At 43.8% G+C, this 20,013-nt stretch overlaps 1 protein-coding gene across 4 annotated transcripts in view; it reads left to right on the plus strand.

The window, feature by feature from the left end:
* Window positions 1-19,801, plus strand: part of SGPL1 (sphingosine-1-phosphate lyase 1) — a 56,651-nt gene extending 36,850 nt beyond the window's left edge. For all 4 annotated transcript variants that reach the window (XM_055425524.2, XM_055425525.2, XM_055425526.2 and 1 more), the window contains exons 7-15: window positions 994-1,122; window positions 8,814-8,902; window positions 10,431-10,536; window positions 12,137-12,235; window positions 12,891-13,040; window positions 14,145-14,383; window positions 15,403-15,549; window positions 16,322-16,442; window positions 16,925-19,801. In XM_055425524.2, coding sequence (XP_055281499.2) covers window positions 994-1,122; window positions 8,814-8,902; window positions 10,431-10,536; window positions 12,137-12,235; window positions 12,891-13,040; window positions 14,145-14,383; window positions 15,403-15,549; window positions 16,322-16,442; window positions 16,925-17,065 — 1,221 coding nt within the window. In that variant the 3' untranslated portion in view covers window positions 17,066-19,801. The remainder of the gene's footprint in view (window positions 1-993; window positions 1,123-8,813; window positions 8,903-10,430; window positions 10,537-12,136; window positions 12,236-12,890; window positions 13,041-14,144; window positions 14,384-15,402; window positions 15,550-16,321; window positions 16,443-16,924) is intronic.
* Window positions 19,802-20,013: the final 212 nt, after the last annotated feature.

Below are 20,013 nucleotides of genomic sequence, written 5' to 3' on the forward strand. Positions count from 1 at the left end.
AATTCTCATATTTTTTTGTTGACTTTAGAATTGCTTTAGCTTCTTCCATTTCTAATCAGATCTTTTTTTTAAATCTCACTTTGTCATACAGAATTGGCGTTGGACTATTGCTTTCTGAGGTCTTTGTGTTTGATTATTAGAACTATGAAACTGCGTACCTTACTACATACTACATGTTTTGCTCAGCTGTATTTTGACATAATACCCTGACCTTACTTCTGTGCTTAACAATCTTTCAGTGACTTCCCATTGTCTACAGGACAAATCCTAAGCTGCTAATGCAACCAAAAATATCAGTCCCTTCGTGAGCCAGATCCCACCTATTTTTTTCAACCATTCTATTATTTTCCCACATGAACACCAACTCCTGCCTTTTCTGTTTACTGAGTACCTTGTTCCTTTGTTGTTTTCCTTTCCCTTGTTCTTGCTACCTGTTCTTAATGATGAATTCCTATTCACGGCTCAAGGTTCCACTCAACAGACATCACCAGACCACTCAGAATGTTCGCTGCTCCCTCTTTGAGGCCGCTTACCTTCATGTACATATATACATTTGGTATCACACTGAAAATAGTTGTGCCACACACTCTCCTAAGTGCTTCACATGTGTTTGCTTCGCGTGTGTTATCTTACTTATGGCTAGAACCCCACCAGCTGTGTACTGTGATTATCCTCTTTACCGTATGGGGAAACAGCCTCAGTGAGGTTATTTACCTAAGATTACACAGCTAGAAGTGACAGATAAAGCTAAGATTTCAGACTGGGTCTGTTGGGTGTTTTAGTCAGTGCTTTTAACCACATTTATACTTCCTCTGTTACCACTTTGTAAAATAATTTCTATGCCTGTCTCCTCCACTACAACATTTCGATCTTCTTTAGACTGGAGGACGTATCTTACCATTTTCCCAGTTCCTGTGGTGTCTAACGTGGTTTGCCTGGTTCTTTTTCCTGAATGATCTAAGTGTCTCAACATGTGCTTGCATTTCTCCATAGGCTTATGGAGATTTTGCATGGAGTAATCCACTGCATCCAGATATCTTCCCCGGACTCCGGAAGATAGAGGCAGAGATTGTGAGGATGGCTTGTTCCCTATTCAATGGGGGACCAGATTCCTGTGGATGTGTAAGTATATGCAAATGACATTCTATAATATGACTTTTTTTTTTAGCATAAAATAGAAGGTTATTAAAAATATTTTATTACACAATACATGATTATTATAGGGAGATCCAGCTGAACAGAAATTTTTAAAGATTACTTGCAATTTTGTAACTAGTGTCTTATCAGCATTTTAGTAAATATCTTCTTTTTTTTCTCTTCAGTCCTTTATTTTGAAACTTATATTAAGTTGTCAGGATAGTTCTCCTGTCTCTTCTTTTTCTCTCTCCCTTTTCTTTCTTCCACTCACATACCTAACCACTTCGGTGGTATTGTTCAGATGCTCACTCATATCTGACTCTTTGCGACCCCATGGACTGCAGCACGCCAGGCTTCCCTGTCCTTCACCAACCCCCAGAGCTTGCTCAAACTCATGTCCATTGAGTTGGTGATGCCATCCAACCATCTCATCCCCTATTGTTCCCTTCTCCTCTTGCCCTCAATTTTTCCCAGCATAAGGGTCTTTTCCAGTGAGTCGGCTCTTTGCATCAGGTGGCCAGAGTATTGGAGCTTCAGCATCAGTCCTTCCAGTGAATATTCAGGGTTGATTTCCTTTAGGATTGATTGGTTGGATCTCCTTGCTGTATAATTTTGTCAAAGCATCTCATCGTTTTTTGATATACTTGTTTTGCTTGAGCTGGATATTGTTTTGCCATAAATCAAATCTTAGTTGGTTTAGGATTAAATAAAGAGTCATTGAATTTAAAGATACACATGAGGATTCCTTCTCTCAACTGTTCTTTCTAGTAGATGTTTGTTAGTTTTCCTAAACTGTGATTGATGAACTTCTATTGAGATTTGTTACTATAGACTGGTATTGCCTTCTCTAGAAAAAACTAAATTTCAGCTTATGCAAGATAGAGTTAACCCAGGGTACTATAATGGTAACTTCTAGGTGCTGATCCTGTCATACTTCTCTAATCATCATAAAGTCTGCAAATTAAATTACTGAAGGGCCCATCCCAAGACAAGAACATTTTATAGTTACTTTTTTCCCCCATAATAAGCAGCATTGAGTTTTACTTTTAAGTTGGCATCATGAAAACTCAACATGTTCAAATATTCAGTAGCTAACAGAAGTGGTATTCCAGACACTCGTTTTCAAAAAAACAAAATTCAAAAACTGAATCAGCCATAATCTAGCAGTGGGTTCCCTTATGGCATTTAGATGAATGGGGTGACACAGATGCCAGTATTCTTACAGTACCTGGGTATTCTGTGCCATTAGACTCTTTATGAGCTTTTTAAGAGAGTACAGATTAAACAACCACAAAACCAATTTGCGGTTTATCTAGTAAAGTTGAAAATATCCATATTTTATGACCCTGAAATTCCACTTCTTGGGATATATTCTAGGAAAACTAGTACATATCAGGATAGATGTATATTCATAGCAACATTGTTCATGATAGTTAAATACTGGAAATAATTCAAATATCTGTCAGTGGTGGGGTTGATAAATTGTAGGAGACTGTTTATGCTTCAGTCTACTGTAGCTGTCACTCAGACTGATGCTCAGATTACTCCAGTTTTTGCCAGTGGGAGCTTCTTAATTTTGACTCCTATGTCTTTTTGCATGACTCAAAGTAGTTTTTGAAAGCTTCCTTTCTTTCCTCCCAGCCTTTTTTTTTTGGACAAAATATTTTTATTAGGTGAAAATATCTTTTACATTTCCTGCTTCAGATCGAGAATCAGCCCTAGTTCAAGGAGCCCTAGTTCATTAATAACCATGTAAAATATTTTCATGGTTCCTAAAAGTAAAATTTATGGAACAAAGACAGTTAACCAGAATAAAACCAAGAGAGATGAATAGAAAGTTACGAGACATGAAAGAGAGTGAGAAAGGCTAACACACCTCTAGTTCATATTTAAAAGCAGTCCCCCAAAACAGATAACCTGTAAAGGTGTAACTATTAGAACAGCTGATATTCTTGATCGCAACAATGGCTGGGGCAGTCGCTGGTAGTAGAAAGATGGGCTGTGAGTTAAGAAATGTTGGAGCTGGGTGATACATGCAGGGGTTATTACTTCCCTCTTTAACTGTGTGTATTCCACTCTTTAGTTCTTCCATTGGGTTTCTAATTTCATTTACTGTGTTTTTCATTCTTGGGAATTCTGTTTTTGTTGATTTTTTAAAAATTTGTTTGGTTGTTCTTTGTAGTCCGTTTCCTTAGCTTATGTTTCGTTTATTTAAATATATTGCACATAATCATTTTATATTCTACGTCTGATAATTCCATGAGCCTTACTTGTATGTTTCTGTTCTGGTTTTACTTGTCTTGTATCCTTCTAGCTTTGATTTTTTTTTTTTCCTATGAGTTAGGGTTTTCCTGGAAACTTAACTTTGATGGGTGAAGTTAAGTTCTTTTAGAGATTTGTATTTCCTTCTGCCAGTTATTGGGGAATTGATGGGAAGTACTGCCACATCGGAACCAGTGTAAGTCTGATTTTCAGCCCATAGTTTTGTACTGCAGAATTGGTCTGAACTCAGACCACACACTCAGATAAAAGCTGTTTTGGTGTACATTCTTCAGAGATCCTTATTTTTCTTTGCCCTCAGTATCTGGGTTGAGAAAAGCAATTTTTCTTGCTGTCCTCTTCTGTACCAGCAAGGTCTGTTTCTCTCACTGCTAAGAATGTGGGTGAAGTCAGTGTTTTCAGCCATGCCCTCTTAGATGCTTACCTTGAACAGGCCCCAAACTTGTTTCCTGTTTATTTGTCAAAGTGAAAGTTTGAAGTCTGATCTAGGAGTTGGCAGTAACCTTCAGAGTTAAAACCAGCTTTGACACTTAGCTTATATGATTCTTGATCCAGTGTGTTCCTTTATATTAGCTCAGTCGTGGATGGGTGTAAAAATACTTTGTAATGTTTCAGCAGGCTTTTTAGCTGTTTCATAGAGGAGGGTGACCCATGATGTATAATGTATATTGCTGGAAACAGAAGTTCTATGATTATTTTTTTCTACATGGGAGACCTTTGTATACTTGAAAGCCTCTTTTCCCCCGAATCCTCTCTTCACCATGGTTTTCCTAGGATACTCAGTTTTCTAAGAGAATATGATCTCACAGATTTCCACCCATGCCCAGCCTTCCTCTCAGTGCTTTTTGGCTATGTTGATTAGCACATGGACACAGTTCTCCAAAGCACTGAGTTTTCAGTCTCTGCCTTCTCTGGATTCACTAAATTTGCCTTAAACCTTTCCTGTAATCAGTGTAGTGGTTCTAGGCTTCTCAGCAGTGTTCAGTATGCTCCCTGCTGTTCCTAATGCGTATAGCAGTTCTGCTGTCATGCTGTTTGACACTTTGTGTTTTTTTAGGTCTGCAGGCTCATTCTGTTGTTTCAGGTCCACTCTTTGAGCTCTTGTTTTCTTGAATTCCTGTTCTTCTTATATTGTCCTACAGTGAGAAACAGGAGGAATTTCCTCCTGTTCCTTAGGTTGTTACCTTCTGAGCTGGCCCTTGTTTTGCAGGCTGCCTTCTTTTATTTTTCTGTATTTGTACAGTTACCATGCCATCTTCTTTCATCTTGGCTTGTGTTTTGGTGACTGTCTCTAGACATTCTGTTTATTCTGATGCACGGCAGGTCTGGTCTTGTCTGAGAGGCAAGGCTTGGGGAAAGCTTTGTTCCACCTATATTAGAATATCTTGGCCTCTTCTGCAATTTCATTCAAAGTCACCTACCAGAGTTCACTCTTCCTAGCTGGAAGAGAATAATACTCTTCGGGCTTTGATTATTTCTTTAGCTCATCCTATATCCCTGGAGTCTTCATTTTAAAGAGCAAGTCCTGGTGTTCCCTCTCCCTGGGCTGCTTGTTTCTCCCCAACCGCCATGTCTCTCTTACCCACTCATCTGACAATAAGGAAACCCCCACCACTTGCTTCTCTGAAGATCTGGGGAATATTAATGACAATTCTCAGCATTTTGCTGTTTTACCTGGACAATTTCCACATCTTGGAGGAGGCATTAGGAACGGTATTTCTAATGACTGAAATCTGCCATGATTCAGAAACTTGCTTTGTTTTCTCATCACCAGTATTTGAAGTTTATTGTGTTAGATTATCTCCTTGTTTGGTTGTTATTGCAGGGTTTTACTGCTTTTTTCCTTCATCCTTGCATGTACTGAGGGAGAGAAAATCTGTGAAGTAGTTTCAGTCTTTCATCTTAATACCAAAGTCCAACTCTGTTTTCTTGCACTGCTACAATTAAACCGTGCCTCTCCAATTAGGACCTGTTTTTTTTAGCGCTGGGTCAGGAGAAGGACAGATAGAATCTCAGATCCCCAGCCTCTTCAGATACTTAGACTTTTATAAGAGAACTAATCAGCTCTGTGATCATGTGAGTTTCTCCGGTTCTCTCTTAAGTCTTTGCCTTTCTGTGTAGCTCTCTCTGTCTCTGTCTTGGTGACCTTCTCTTGGTGAGGAAAGTTCAGAGGAAGGAGACAAGAAGACAAGGCCGGCTGACTGGGCAGTCTGGGACCTGTTCCCACGAGGTCGTAAGTTCTTCTCGTGCTTTACTCTTCACCTGACACTGTCTTTCCTTTTTGTAGCTTCATTTGCCTCAGTTAGAATGAGTGAGAGGTGACTTTATATACTGAAAGAAATTTGGTTGCTGCAGTAAAGTCTTGGCTTGTACAAATGCCATCAGGTCCAAAGAGTATCTAAAAGAAAAATTTCCCAGTAGGTCCTGTTCTACTCTTGTTTTTCTGACATAGCATATACAGGGTGAGTTTTTGAAAGTGTTGAAAGATGTTGACTAACATGTCAAGTAATTACTGAGGCTTCTGTCTTCTTACTTTAGAATTAGATTTCCATTTTGGGGGGTGGTACAGGGGGTAGAGGAAATAGAGTAGCAGCAAAATTTGAACACAGAATTTGGAGTCAGAAATTAAAATCAGAAGCAGAATTTAGGTGTTCCTGCTTTTCCAGTCCAAAATACACCATTGTTCGCCTAACATAATGATTCTGATTGGATTTGTTACTGGACTGAAAATAGGACATGTAAAGTGAATGACTGCTGCTGCTGCTGCTAAGTCACTTCAGTCGTGTCCGACTCTGTGTGACCCCATAGACTGAAGCCCACCAGACTCCCCCGTCCCTGGGATTCTCCAGGCAAGAACACTGGAGTGGGTTGCCATTTCCTTCTCCAATGTGTGAAAGTGGAAAGTGAAAAGTGAAAGCGAAGTCGCTCAGTCGTGTCCGACCCCTAGCGACCCCACGGACTGCAGCCTACCAGGCTCCTCCATCAGGGCTTTGGAAATATTTCTGCTTAGGTCATTGCTGACCCTTAGTGAGAGCACAGAGCACTGAGAACTTGGTGCTTTCCTGACTTCCTTCACAGCTGTCTTGGTTCCTCATGTGATGTTCTGAGGTTTTATGCTGGACCACAGGACACGCTGCGATCTGCAGCACTGACCTCAACTGTAAGCACAGAAATGCAGGAGCCTACAAACAAGGGTCCTGTGCCCCAGTTCAGGGCCTTACTGTGTGGATGACGGTCATGTGTTTCCTGAAGGCTTCCTCAGTTACAAAATGACTGACTTTTAAACTGCCACAAAACTCCTGACCACTTGGATTTTGTAGCCTATGGTATTTTTGTCTTATATATGGATATTACTTTTGGAAATTTCAGCCATCATCTGCTCTCATTTCATCTCATCAGGTTACAATCAGATCAGATCAGATCAGTCGCTCAGTCGTGTCCGACTCTCTGTGACCCCATGAATCACAGCTATGAAAATATAGAAATTTTTACTTTTTATCAAAAGATGGATGACTTTGGGTGAATCATTCTCTCAGGGCTCAGTTTTCTTACCTATAAAATGGAAAAGTTTTCTAAGATTGTATGAATCTTTGGAGATGACAAATCTAAGGAAATACTCACCTAGCTCAGTGCTGTGGCTCTTTTTTGTGTGTGTGTGTTTTGAAATGATTTCATTCTTAGAAGTTACCAAAGGAAAGCCAGATGGGTATGATGTACCTGTATTGGTTGTGGTTTACTGAGAGTCAAATCAGGCATTAGGAAATGTTAACTGATGGTCTGATAGGTGTCAGCTTTACTAGCTGGGTATTAGGAATATTGTCATGAACAGTCTGGTCGCCACCTTCATGACGTTGTAGTCCAGTGAGGAAAACAGGGTGAATGAAATGACCTCTAGTATTTTTGTATCAACTCAGGTAAAATTTGCCTGTATCAGAGGGGCTAGGTAGGCCTAGCTTCAGGAAGACATTTTTCTTCCTTTAAAGACATTAGGATTTTTGTTTTGATTTCAGATAAGTCAGTTAGTAAACTTCTAAGCAGAGGCTTCTACTTTTCTGTCTTTCAGACTTGTCAAAATCACAAGTTTACTCTGGCATGTCTTGAGTGTCTCTTCTTGGTCTTCTAATGTATCGCATAGTTGACTAGAGCTATAACTTCCCAGTTTCACATTCTTTCAGTTCAGTTCAGTTCAGTCGCTCAGTTGTGTCCGACTCTTTGCGACCCCATGAATCACAGCACGCCAGACCTCCCTGTCCATCACCAACTCCCGGAGTTCACTCAAACTCATGTCCATCAAGTCGGTGATGCCATCCAGCCATCTCATTCTCTGTCGTCCCCTTCTCCTCCTGCCCCCAATCCCTCCCAGCATCAGAGTCTTTTCTAGTGAGTCAACTCTTCGCATGAGGTAGCCAAAGTATTGGAGTTTCAGCTTTAGCATCGGTCCTTCCAATGAACACCCAGGATTGATCTCCTTTAGAATGGACTGGTTGGATCTCCCTGCAGTCCAAGGGACTCTGAAGAGTCTTCTCCAGCACCACAGTTCAAAAGCATCAATTCTTCGGCGATCAGCTTTCTTCACAGTCCAACTCTCACATCCATACATGACCACTGGAAAAACCATAGCTAGCCTTGACTTAGACGGACCTTGGTTGGCAGTGTCTCTGCTTTTTAATATACTATCAAGGTTGGTCATAACTTTCCTTTAAGGATTAAGCGTCTTTTAATTTCATGGCTGCAATCAGCATCCGCAGTGATTTTGGAGTCCAAAAAAATAAAATCTGACACTGTTTCCCCATCTATTTCCCATGAAGTGATGGGACCAGATGCCATGATCTTTGTTTTCTGAATGTTGAGCTTCAAGCCAACCTTTTCACCCTCCTCTTTCACTTTCATCAAGAGGCTTTTGAGTTCCTCTTCACTTTCTGCCGTAAGGGTGGTGTCATCTGCATATCCGAGGTTATTGATATTTCTCCCAGCAATCTTGATTCCAGCTTGTGCTTCTTCCAGCCCAGCGTTCCTCACTGGGGAACATCACATTCTTTAGTGGGCATTAGAAATTTAGTCAGTAACCCTGATGCTTCTGGAAGGGGATAAAATGCCCTGTCCTGTCTCCAATTCAGTGAACAACAGAAATGTAAGTGTATTGTGCACGGGTGGTCTGGGCAGATATGCATTTATTTGTTCATACAGTGTGGAGCTTCTGATCATTCAGTAGTTTTATTCTTCTCCTGAGCCAAGATTGGGCTTAGCCAATAAAGTCAAATTTTCCTTCTGAAAGACAGTAGCATGTGCTCTAAAGTGTGCATCCCAGAGCTTATCCATCTCTGAATCAGATATCCTCAAGATCAAGGCAGGAAGTGCATGCTGATAGCTATCCCAACTCTCTTTTTTTATTACAGGTGACCTCTGGGGGGACAGAAAGTATTTTGATGGCCTGCAAAGCTTATCGGGAACTGGCCTTCGAGAATGGGATCAAAACTCCAGAAATGTAGGTACAGTTGTTCCTTAGTATCCATGGAGCACTGGTTCCAGGACCCCATGGATACCCAATCCTCCATGCCAAGGCTCCTTATGTAAAGTGGTGGAGTCTTTGCACATGACCTTCACACATCTTCCCTATAGTCTTAAATCATCTCTGGATTACTTCCAATACTTAACACGTAAATGCTATGTAAACAGTTGCTGGTGTGCAGCAAACTCAGGTTTTGCTTTTTGGAACTTTTTCCCCCTAATATTTTGTGTTATGTGTAGCTGACCTTTTTCCCCCATTTAGGTTTTTCTGTGTGAAACAGCCTGACCGTCTGTTTGCTGCTGCTGGCAATTCCAGTCCTCTTCTGTCCTCTCCTGTGCCTTTGACCATTACCTTCCACATTTAGCAAAATTCTGAGTGCATCTGCTAGTTACTATTCCCTTTCCTACCCGCCCCCCCCCCAAATTTATACATGGTGTATACTGCAAGAACAAGATTATTTTTCTAAAAGTAACAGGTATAGGACTGTATCTTTGAGTTCTGATACTTACTGTAAGTTTATCTGGAACCTAAGGAAAACTCTCTAACTTATCTCAGTTCAATGAAAATTACTTAGATTGCTTCCCGGTGCTCCCTAAGAAAATGTCAACCTGCCAGCTGTGTTCTGGGAAGGAAAATTTTAAAAATCCAGAGATGACCATAATTTTATTTGGTTGCTTTAATTTTTCCTCTTGGCCCCCTCCCTTGTACAGTGTGCTCATACCACAGCTTTGGGTTAATGGTTTCCTGCAAGTGTCAGTGGCTACGGGTTTTGTGACATGGCATCTCATGCTATAACTCACGCCAAGCGTGAGAGGAGGTCAGGTTGCCATCTTCCTTCACACATACATCTTTGGTACTTGGTACTGAGTCAGTGATGGCAATATTTTTCCTTCAAAGGGAACAAATTAAGAGTGGAGTAATTGAGGGAAGTCTGAAAGCAAATGACTTGGTTTCCTTTTTCAGTACTGTCTGAAATGCTGTTCCCAAGTGTGTAGGACAAACAGGAATTTTAGTTTTTCACAGGATCATGGTCTTCCAGAGATGAAGAAGACCATTGATGTGATGCTTGACTGCTGCTTTAACATCCCTGCCAAGCAGTCTCATGGTTTCTGCCTGAGCATGTATTGTGCCAGGAAGCTTGCTCCTCTTTGGGGTGCCCTTCTTTGGATAGACAACCACCAGAAAGCACAGCCTCAGTTGATCTGATCCAAATTCTCTGTCACCTTTTACTTATCTGCCCTGATTTAAGCTTGGGATTCCTCCATGTGGCATTACTTCCAAGTTCTTCCTGCTACCAAAGTGATTTCCTAAATAGTAGGGAGGTTTCTCTAGAAAATCACTTGACCTCTTTTTGTTTGTGTTTAAAAAGAAAAGTAAAACAACATAAACAGTTTTAAAAAATTGAGGAAAAATAACCAGAAGTTTATTCCTGGTGATTGCAATGAGCTGTTGGCCATGGTCTCTCTCAAAGCTGGTTTGATTGAATTTCACTATTTTCCTTTAGTGTAGCCCCCCAGAGTGCCCATGCTGCATTTGACAAAGCCGCCAGTTACTTTGGGATGAAGATTATACGGGTTCCCCTGAACAAAATGATGGAGGTGGATGTTCGGGTGAGTTCCTCTGAAGGGCTGTTGTCTGTCTTGGGCTGGGAGAAGCAGAAAGTGCACCTGATCACTACATTTTTTCAGGGTCACACATGGATCGGCTCGAAGTGCCTTTGATTATAGCATTAGGACTTGCAAACTCTGCCACTGGCAGTGGAGAGTCATTGCAGCATCAGTCTTTTCATATGTACATGAACTCTTAATAGGAAGCTGAGACTAACTTGGCACCTTAAAGACCTGGGTTTTGCTTCAGCACAGTCACTTTCTCTTCTCTTTGTAAAATGAGCCTGGATTAATGAGTCTTGCCCCAAGACTCTCATAGTTGTTTTCAGTTGGCCTGAATTAGTACCATTGCCCTTATAATGGTAAGTGTTTTTTAGAAATAAACTGTCCAATTTATTACCACTGTCATGATCCCCGCACCTTAATTGCGGTGTCAACTAATTGACAAGTGAAAAAGAATTGTGTATATTTAAGGTATGCAATTTGGTGTTTTGATATATGGATACATTGTGAAATAATCATCACAATTAAGCTATTTAACATCTCTATCACCTCACATAGTTTTCTTTTTCTTTTTTCATGGTTAGCATACTTAAAACTACCCTCTAGATCTCTAAGCAGATTTCAGGTATACAGTGCAGTGTTGTTCAGTGTGGTCACATGACTCTACATTAGATCTCCAGAACTTACTCATAATAACAGGAACTTGGCACCCCTTGACCAACATATCCCCATTTCCCTCATTCTCCAGTTCCTAGCAACCACTGTTCTAGTCTTTGCTTCTATGAATTTGACTGTTTTCAATTCCCCATATAACTGAAATCATGCAGTATTTGTCCTTCTGTGTCTGGCTTATTTAACTTAGGGCTTCCCTGGTGGCTCAGAGGGTAAAGCGTCTGCCCGCAATGTGGGAGACCTCGGTTTGATCCCTGGGTCGGGAAGATCCCGTGGAGAAGGAAATGGCAACCCACTCCAGTATTCTTGCCTGGAGAATCCCATGGACAGAGGAGCCTGGTAGGCTACAGTGGGTTGCAAAGAGTCAGACATGACTGAGCGGCTTCACGTCACTTCACTTATTTAACTTAGCATCTACATGGTCTCAAATGGCAGGCTTTCTTTTTTAAGCCAGAATAATAAGCCTTTAGTATTTATTTTTGTGCCTTCCTTTTATGTAGAGGAACTTTCTAGTTTTAGAGCCTCATCTGAGCCTCATGGTAACCTGGGGAGATCATAGAAGCAGTTAGTGTCATCGCATCTCATAGATGAGGAAACTCACTGACTGAAGTTAAGTAGTTTCCTCAAGCTTTCACTGCTGACATGTGGGGCCAGGACTCATGTTTGGCTCTCTTGCCTCTTAGCCCAATATTATTCTTCACCATCACAATGATTTTGCTGTTTTGTATTATGCTCGCAGACTGTTTTCCCCAGGTGTTTGTATTTGGCCACCATGGTGGGACAGTGGTCTTCCTCTGGGCTGGAGTGGTGAAGGGGGTGTGCTAGCGGAGCTGAACCTTTAGGTTCGTAGCCTAGGCTACTCTTGGCAGCAGAAGAGCAGAGTAACTGTGATATGACTTCTCATTTTCCTTTCAACTTTATCCCTCAGGCAATGCGCAGAGCCATCTCTAGGAATACGGCCATGCTCGTCTGTTCTGCCCCACAGTTCCCTCACGGTGTGATAGACCCTATCCCTGAAGTGGCCAAGGTATGTGGGAGAAAGGACTACTAGGCAGGCAGGACGCGATTTTAGAGTAGAGTCTAATGGTACATTATAGGAAAAAAGAATGACTTTGAGTTTAGATTGTAGCCCAGTGGTGGTGAATATCTCTCATCTACCCTGTGGTAAGGTGCACAGCTCTCTGGAAACCTCTGAAGGTGACTAGCTCGGGCTGTGGGGGAGGGATAACACGCATTTAAACTGTACATTCTGCAGTTGTACTGATATTTTGATTCAGATCAGGAAATAATCTGCATTTAGGGGCATGCCTACCAGAGGGTGGTCTTCACCCACTGTGCTGCCGCAGAGCACCCCTCCCTCCTTCCCCACCCTGCAGTTACTAGAGCAGGACACCACACACCTCTAAGCCTAAATCCCTAAATCGGAGTTCTGCTCATTTCTTGCATGATTTTGCAGTGAGTTGGAGGCCCTGCATATTTAAAATAGAAATCACATTTCAGGTGAATTATTTTAAAGGCTAACTACACTTGAAAGATGAGCTTTATTAAGAATGTCAAAAATAGCTAGGATTTTGAAACATAGTACGTAATGCTCTGTGGTTATATCCCAGCTTTCCACCCATGTCTTGCAAAGCTTCTGTTATAGGACTATAACTGATATTCTTTATGGCCTTTGGAACTAGCTGGCTGTCAAATACAAAATACCTCTTCATGTGGATGCTTGTCTGGGGGGCTTCCTCATCGTCTTTATGGAGAAAGCGGGATACCCACTGGAGCAGCCATTTGATTTCCGGGTGAAAGGCGTGACCAGCATTTCAGCTGATACTCATAAGGTGAGTGAGGAAAGAGACCATATGTTAATCAAAGTTGACAGCTGATTATTTTGACGATTATCAACAAAAGAAATCAGCCAAAGCCTCAGTTTCCCCCATGAGTGTAAAATTAGGTCTGACTCTTTGCTCTTGCCGGGGCAGCTGATGGCTGTGACAAGGTCAAGTGATATGACAGGATATTGAGCTGGAGGTGATGAACAGTAGGGAAAAGGAGCCTATTATCTTTGTGTCATATGGCTAAGAGAATTTCTGTATCCAGGACATACTAGTGTGGGTGGCTCTTACATAAGGGTTCCTGGACCCTTAAGAGTTTTGGGGTTGGGGAAGAGGTGGGGTTGATACCAGAATTCCTAAGAGGAGGTATGTGAATAAGCCCCCATGCTCCTGGGACTCCTGCACCTCAGTGACTGGAATTTACCAACAGAAGAGGCCTCTGGAAAAAGGGATGAACTTACGAGCTTAGGAATGTTTGGCTTGTGATGTTTGAAATGTCCGTGCCTGCTATCTCCGGAGGCAGAGTCTACATCAGATAGCCCCATGCCCTTTTTCTTACCATCTGTCCTTGTGTGGCTCAGGGAATGAAATGAGTTCCATCTTATTTTCAGTGAGAATTAATTAGGAGGGCACGTTAGTCAAGTGCATAGTTTTATTTTAAAGCTGGATTAAGTAGCTTCTAGATTTTGAGCACCATGGTATTCTGAAGAGGAAAGTATACTAAGCAGAAAATATGGAAAGTGAGTCAAATCATGATTTTAGTTGCTCCAAGTGACCTGAATTCCTTTCTTTCCTGGCTTCCAGTGGAAATTTACCTTTGTTTCCATACTGACATACCGCCCTGAGGTCCTGTTTTAAATAAAGAAAAATACATGCTGGATGAGAAGGGAGGCAAACCCATTAAGTAGATAAGACATTGTTTTTCCTGGGCCTCAGGTCCCTCAGTCCTAAAGCAGAGAATTTGAAACCCCATCCCTTTGGCTCCCTCTGTTCTTTAGTGAGTTCTAAGGTGGACGTCTTAACGTGAGATGAAACTGTCAGAGACACTGCCAGGTGAGGGGTGGGTCTGCCGTGTGAGCCACTCTCTCACCTGTCCGCTTCTCCCTGCAGTATGGCTACGCCCCCAAGGGCTCTTCGGTGGTCTTATACTCGGACAAGAAGTACAGGCGCTATCAGTTCTTCGTTGCCACAGACTGGCAGGGCGGCATCTACGCTTCCCCAACCATTGCAGGCTCACGGCCTGGTGGCATTAGCGCAGCCTGTTGGGCCTCCTTGATGTACTTCGGTGAGAGTGGCTACGTTGAAGCTACCAAACAGATCATCAAAACTGCTCGCTTCCTCAAGTCAGAGTACGTGTGTAGGATTGGCATTCTGCCTTAGTCTCTTGCGTTGTATGCACATAGGCTCAAGGCATCTGCCAGGCCAAGCACCGCAACTCCAGCACCTGTAGTCCCCTGAAGCTTAGGAGTGTGGTGCTGGCCGAGGAGAATAAGCTCCCTTGCTGTGCTATGACTTGGGGTCACAGCCAGGCTTCTGCAGGCCATCTTGTCTCCAAGGATGTCTTACCAACTGGCAGCTCTTACCAAGTGCTTAATGGTTAAGACAGTAGTTTTCAAACTTGAGGCTGAATCCTAATCACCTGGAGGGCTTGTTAAAATGCAGATCACCAGGCCCCACTCCTAGTATTTTGATGCAGTAGGTCTGGACAGGAATGTGAGGATTTGCATTTCTGAAAATGCCCAGTAGACACTAATGCTGCAGGTCTAAGAATCACACTTGTAGAATCACTAGAATAAGAAAAAAATTGGAAGGGGTGGGGGAGGAAAGGGTGCTGAAATCTGGGTTGTTAAGGCAAAACCATGCTCCATGCTTTGTCTAATGTCTTTTCTTCATGTGTTACCTGCTTGGTTCTGTGTGTTACGAGATTGGGGAGATCTCTTCAGGATCTTCAGGTTGAACGAAAGCAGCCACTAGGCCTGGTTGACCAAGGCCTGTATATGGTCCTGATACACCCATCTGCTGAGAACTGCTGTGCCATCTCCTGCTTCAGGGATTACATGGATGACTTTTTAAGGAGAGATGGAGGGATCGTTTTTCTAGGATTAAAAAAAAAGTGCATTTTTATTCCTCAGATACTCCTCGGGGGGGATACATAATTTAGGAGTTGGGCAGACAGGTTAGGAGCCAAAAGCATTGGATCTAGTGGGGTTTGGGCCTTTAAGTGTTTGTAATATTTAGGAACTACTGATCTCAGTCTAGCCACCTTATTGGAAACTCAACTCCCCAAAGCTTAGGTTGTTATAAGGGTGACATGAGATGATGGCCAGAAGAATGTGACTGAATTTCCTTTCTGTTCCCTCTGTTTAAGACTAGAAAATATCAAAGGCATCTTTGTCTTTGGGAATCCTCAGTTGTCAGTCATCGCTCTGGGCTCTCGTGATTTTGATATCTACCGACTATTCAACCTGATGAGTGCCAAGGGCTGGAACTTGAATCAGTTGCAGTTCCCACCCAGGTGAGCTCGAAGATGCTTCATTTGGTCTATGGCTGCTGAAGAACTTGGGCAGCAAGGTGACCTCAAGGATAGAGAGGGACTGCTAGCAGCACTTTCATGGCAGCTGTAGTATCTGTAGATCATTTGTCTTGCCATTAGGAGTTACTCAGTTTCAAGAATAAGACTGTTAGCTTTAAACTGTGGCAAATGAGGTGGCAACCTCTTGAGACAGTGAGATTGTTACCCCCACCCCTGCTCTGGGCTCTGTTCTCTCTCTTCCTCTGATTACCTGAGTAATAGTGAGCTTAGAACCTTCCAGAGGGCCTCGATAATCAAGGGCCATTAATCATTTGGACCTGATACTGTCACCTTTCATATGCATTTCTAATATTCCATGATGCCTTTAAATAAGCACTCTGCTCCAAGAGTAGGTCTCTCAGTGTCCTCCACGCAGCCCTGATTCTTTCACATGTTGGTGCCACTGCCAGTCCCATCCGGACTCCATGTTCTCCTCATCACAGTCTTTTTGTACCCAGTCTCCCTTCAAAGGGAGTCAGGGTTTCTTTGCCCTGAAGTCCTTCAAGACCCCAGCCATATGGCCCTATCACCATGAGGTTTACCACCTGAGATAAAAGTGTCCTATGGTTGAAGGAACAGCAGTTTGACTACGCTTGTCATGAATAATAACATGAATAAACTACCAATAAATTCCTGCATTTGGAGCTGCTTGGTTTCAGAATGTTTTTCGCTCTTTTTCCCAGATTCATCTCATTTTGTCTTTCTTCTCCCGTAGCCTTCATTTCTGCATCACGTTGGTACACACCCGCAAGCGGGTAGCCATACAGTTCCTTAAGGATATCCGGGAATCCGTCACTCAAATCATGAAGAATCCGAAAGCAAAGACCACAGGAATGGTAGGGACACTTTGGGGTTTTTCTTCCTGTGAAAGCTTAGGTGTTGGTGGCGGGTTTGAAAGAATCAGATGACCTCCAGTCTATTCCTGCCTCTGCCCCTTATCCACAGACCTCTCAGAACTGATGTCCCTGCTCACCCATTCCCAGGGGTTTTTGGTCTCAAAAAAGGTATCTATAGATATAGTAATAGAGAGTGTTAACATGAAGGCAGGCAGTGGTGGTGCTCCTTTAAAAAGAAAGTCTTTACATAGGAAAGGCCCTAAGCCAGTTTCCTCTGAGATTTTCTACACCAGATCCCACAGACTAGTTCTTTAGGCAGACTGGCAAATGCCCGTGACAAACATCTTATGCCAGCTATCTTTCTGGTGGAACTGCGCCTGGGCTGGGAGTGGGGAGATGGGGGAAGAAGGTGCGCATGACCACAGCTTTCTATTTCCTTCAAACCCCTCATCACTAATGACATTCTTTGACTGAATTTCTAGGGTGCGATCTATGGCATGGCCCAGGCTACAGTCGACAGGAACCTGGTGGCAGAGTTATCCTCCGTCTTCTTGGACAGCCTTTTCAGTACAGACACTGTAACTCAGGGCAGCCAGATGAATGGCTCTCCGAAACCCCACTGAGCTGAGACCCTCTGTAACCCCGAGGGGCATCTGGCCTTCAGAAGGTTCTCGGGGTGTGGGACAGGCCACGCGGTTTCAACATCTGGTCTTGCTCCATAGAGCATGACGCAGACCACGAGACAGCTTGATCCTCAGGATTCTCATCCTTTGGTGGTTTGTAATGTGAAGACCTCAAAGGATCCCATGACGTAATTATTTTGTCCTTGTTCTAAATGTTCCCCTGGGAATTGTTTTAACCATTTCCTTCTCTAACCTCTCTTGCTGTCAACTTCACTTAATCACGGTGTCCCAGCTCTGACCTGTCCTGACTCTTTAGGGAAGCTGGGCTCCAGTAGGGAAGCTGGGCTCCAGTTTACGATAGGAAAAGGTGTACTTTGTTACTTCAGGCAGCTGGGCTAGTCAGACAGGAACTCTGTTTTGTATCTGGCGTTCCCCTAGGTGGGGGTGAGGTCTGCTCAAGCAGGAGGATTTCCCAGCCCTAGTGTTCCCTCTTAGTCTCTTCTTTAACAGCTTGTGCTGTCTTTCAAGGACACAGGTTGGCCAGCCATCCTTCTGTTATGTAGGCCAGCATGGCCAGGCAAATCTGCTCAGTCCACCAAGGCAGGGTCTGGAGGGTCGCTGCGCCTCGTCTGTGCTTGCACCCATGTGGTACGTGGTTGCCATCACCTTCTGTTCCCAGGGGTTTGTTCCTATTTCTGTGGATTAGGAAGAGAATGGTGTGGGTTCCAGAGAAGCTAGGGCCTCCTGGCCCTGGTGCTGCCTGTTGGAGCTGGCAGTGTTAGAGCACCCCTGAGCCCTCTCCTGGGCCCCTGCATGTCAGCATAGGGTGAGCGCCCAGACCTCAGGGTGTGCCACCAGAGTTGGCGGCAGTCCTCCCTGCCCTGCTGCTCTAGCCGTCACACACGTTTGTTTGCCTGAAGGAACAGCTCAAAGCACCTTCACAAGTTGCCTTGACTTACCCAAGGAGGGCATGAGAGAGCCCCCAAGGCAAGGAAAATCTCTGTTAGTGTGTTCTTCCTGCCTCTTCCCCCTTCAATCAACTCCCAAAGGTACGACAGCAGTCAAGCCTCAGGTACTGGATGCTCCTCGGCCCTGGCTAGGATGAGAGAAACTTTCTGGAATAGGAAGACATCAAGTGTCACTTGAGGCCTAGGGCCTGGGATTCCTTCGTTAAGACTAGTTGCTCAGGGTGGTGCAGGAACAGGACCCAACCCTGCGCCCACTTCCTACCCTCTGCCCCCCAGCACAGGGCCCTGATCTCGGTTGAGCCACTGTCCTACCCGCGTGACAACACATGATGTGCCTTCTTTCTCAGCAGTGAGCAGTGATGGGCTACTCCTGACCCAGGCCCGGAGGGAACTGGATCAGTCTTTGAGGTTTTTACCTGGGTAGGGGTAAGTCAGGAGATACTTTCCTCTGTTCCACCACCCTTCTCAGGGACTCCTGAACACCCAGCCTCCTCAGGCTGGTGTCCTCTAGCCTTCCTTACTGGGAGTGCTGGCCTGGACTTCCCCCAGACTCCCTGGACCTTCGTCCAAGTGTTCTGTGGCGCTGTACTTCCTCCACGTGACTGGCTGGCTAGCCGCGTCATTGCAGGGCTGCTGTGTTGTGTCTCAGTCTGCCCTTGTGGGCTCCAGGAACATGCGTATGTTTGTGTTAGAAGCAGAGATCCTTTGGATAGGGGAGTCACATTCCCCCTCTGGTTGGTGAACTGATGGGCACGACCTGAGAGAGGAACTGTGTGAACCATCCCTGGCTCTCCAGTGTGTTCATCGTGTTGGAGGAATTCCAGGGACCCAGAACCACTCAGCAGGCACCACTGTGGTTTGTCAGCTGCTAAAAACGAAGAAGCACATACTTGCAGAGTGTCCTGTGGCTCCCTGTGTCTCCCCAGGACCTTCCTCTGTGGGCTATGGTGTTTTCAAAGGGACCTGCTGTCGCCACTTTACAATCATGAGTGTTAGACTTAACACTTGTGGACTTTCTGTTCTTTATGTACCTGTGTGCGTAAGTAGCATCTAGTCTGCAGAGGTAGATGGAATGTCTTCATGATATCATGTTGCTAGCAGATGTCTCATTGGCCTCTGCAAAAACTGTACTCTTGTTTCTGGGTTAGAGTTTAAAAAGTTGCATGAATATACTGCCATGTCACTTTTAATATGACCAGTTTTATACTTGGAAAATGGTACTTGCCTCTTTTAAATCTTTTCTGTCTTTAATCTCCCCTTTTTCCATCTCAAGGCTCCCTTCCTAATTGTAGCAATAATCTCTTAAGAAGCAACTAAGTAATAAAATGTCCCAAATCTTAATCATTGTGGATGGATGACTGCATTCATTTGTTTATTTAGGCATATAGGGGAGATACCTGCTGGGGTGGTGGTTCCTGCAAACTGGCTGCTGGTGAGAAATTGCTCCTTTGTGGTGAGGTGCTTGTGTGTGCCCCCTGAACTAGAACCAGGTCAGAGCCACAGATGAGTGGCAGCTCTGCTCAGTTCGAAGCCCTGCCCTTGGTAGCTCCACCAGGAGTGGTGGTCACACCTGTGTAAAGGGAAGTCGGGAACGCACATCTCGAGTTCCTCAGAGCCAGTGTCCTGCCTTATGGTTTCGGTTGTTGTCATCCGTATCTGCACACATCTTAATGATGGACTGGACTGCCTCGGGTGGTCCCCAGTTAGCTGGGCAGTGTGGTTCCATCTTATGAAAGGACACTGACTTCAAACCTTGCGTTTTGTTTGGGAGCTGACAGAACCCTTCAGATATCTGCAGAGGTAACTACTGAGCTTCTTGTTCCATTATGAACAGGAAGTGAGAAGTCTTTCTGAAGGATTATTTGGATTAGTTCTGTCCATCAGGTACCCTAGCTTTGCATTCTGGCTCTAAGCCCACTTGTACTTTGCCAGAATCGAGCCAAGGAATGCCACCTTTGCTATATAGTTTTCTGCCAAATG

Source organism: Moschus berezovskii, chromosome 12 (assembly GCF_049115385.1).
Source record: "Moschus berezovskii isolate FMDL1 chromosome 12, NW_MosBer_1.0, whole genome shotgun sequence".
NCBI lineage: Eukaryota > Metazoa > Chordata > Mammalia > Artiodactyla > Moschidae > Moschus > Moschus berezovskii.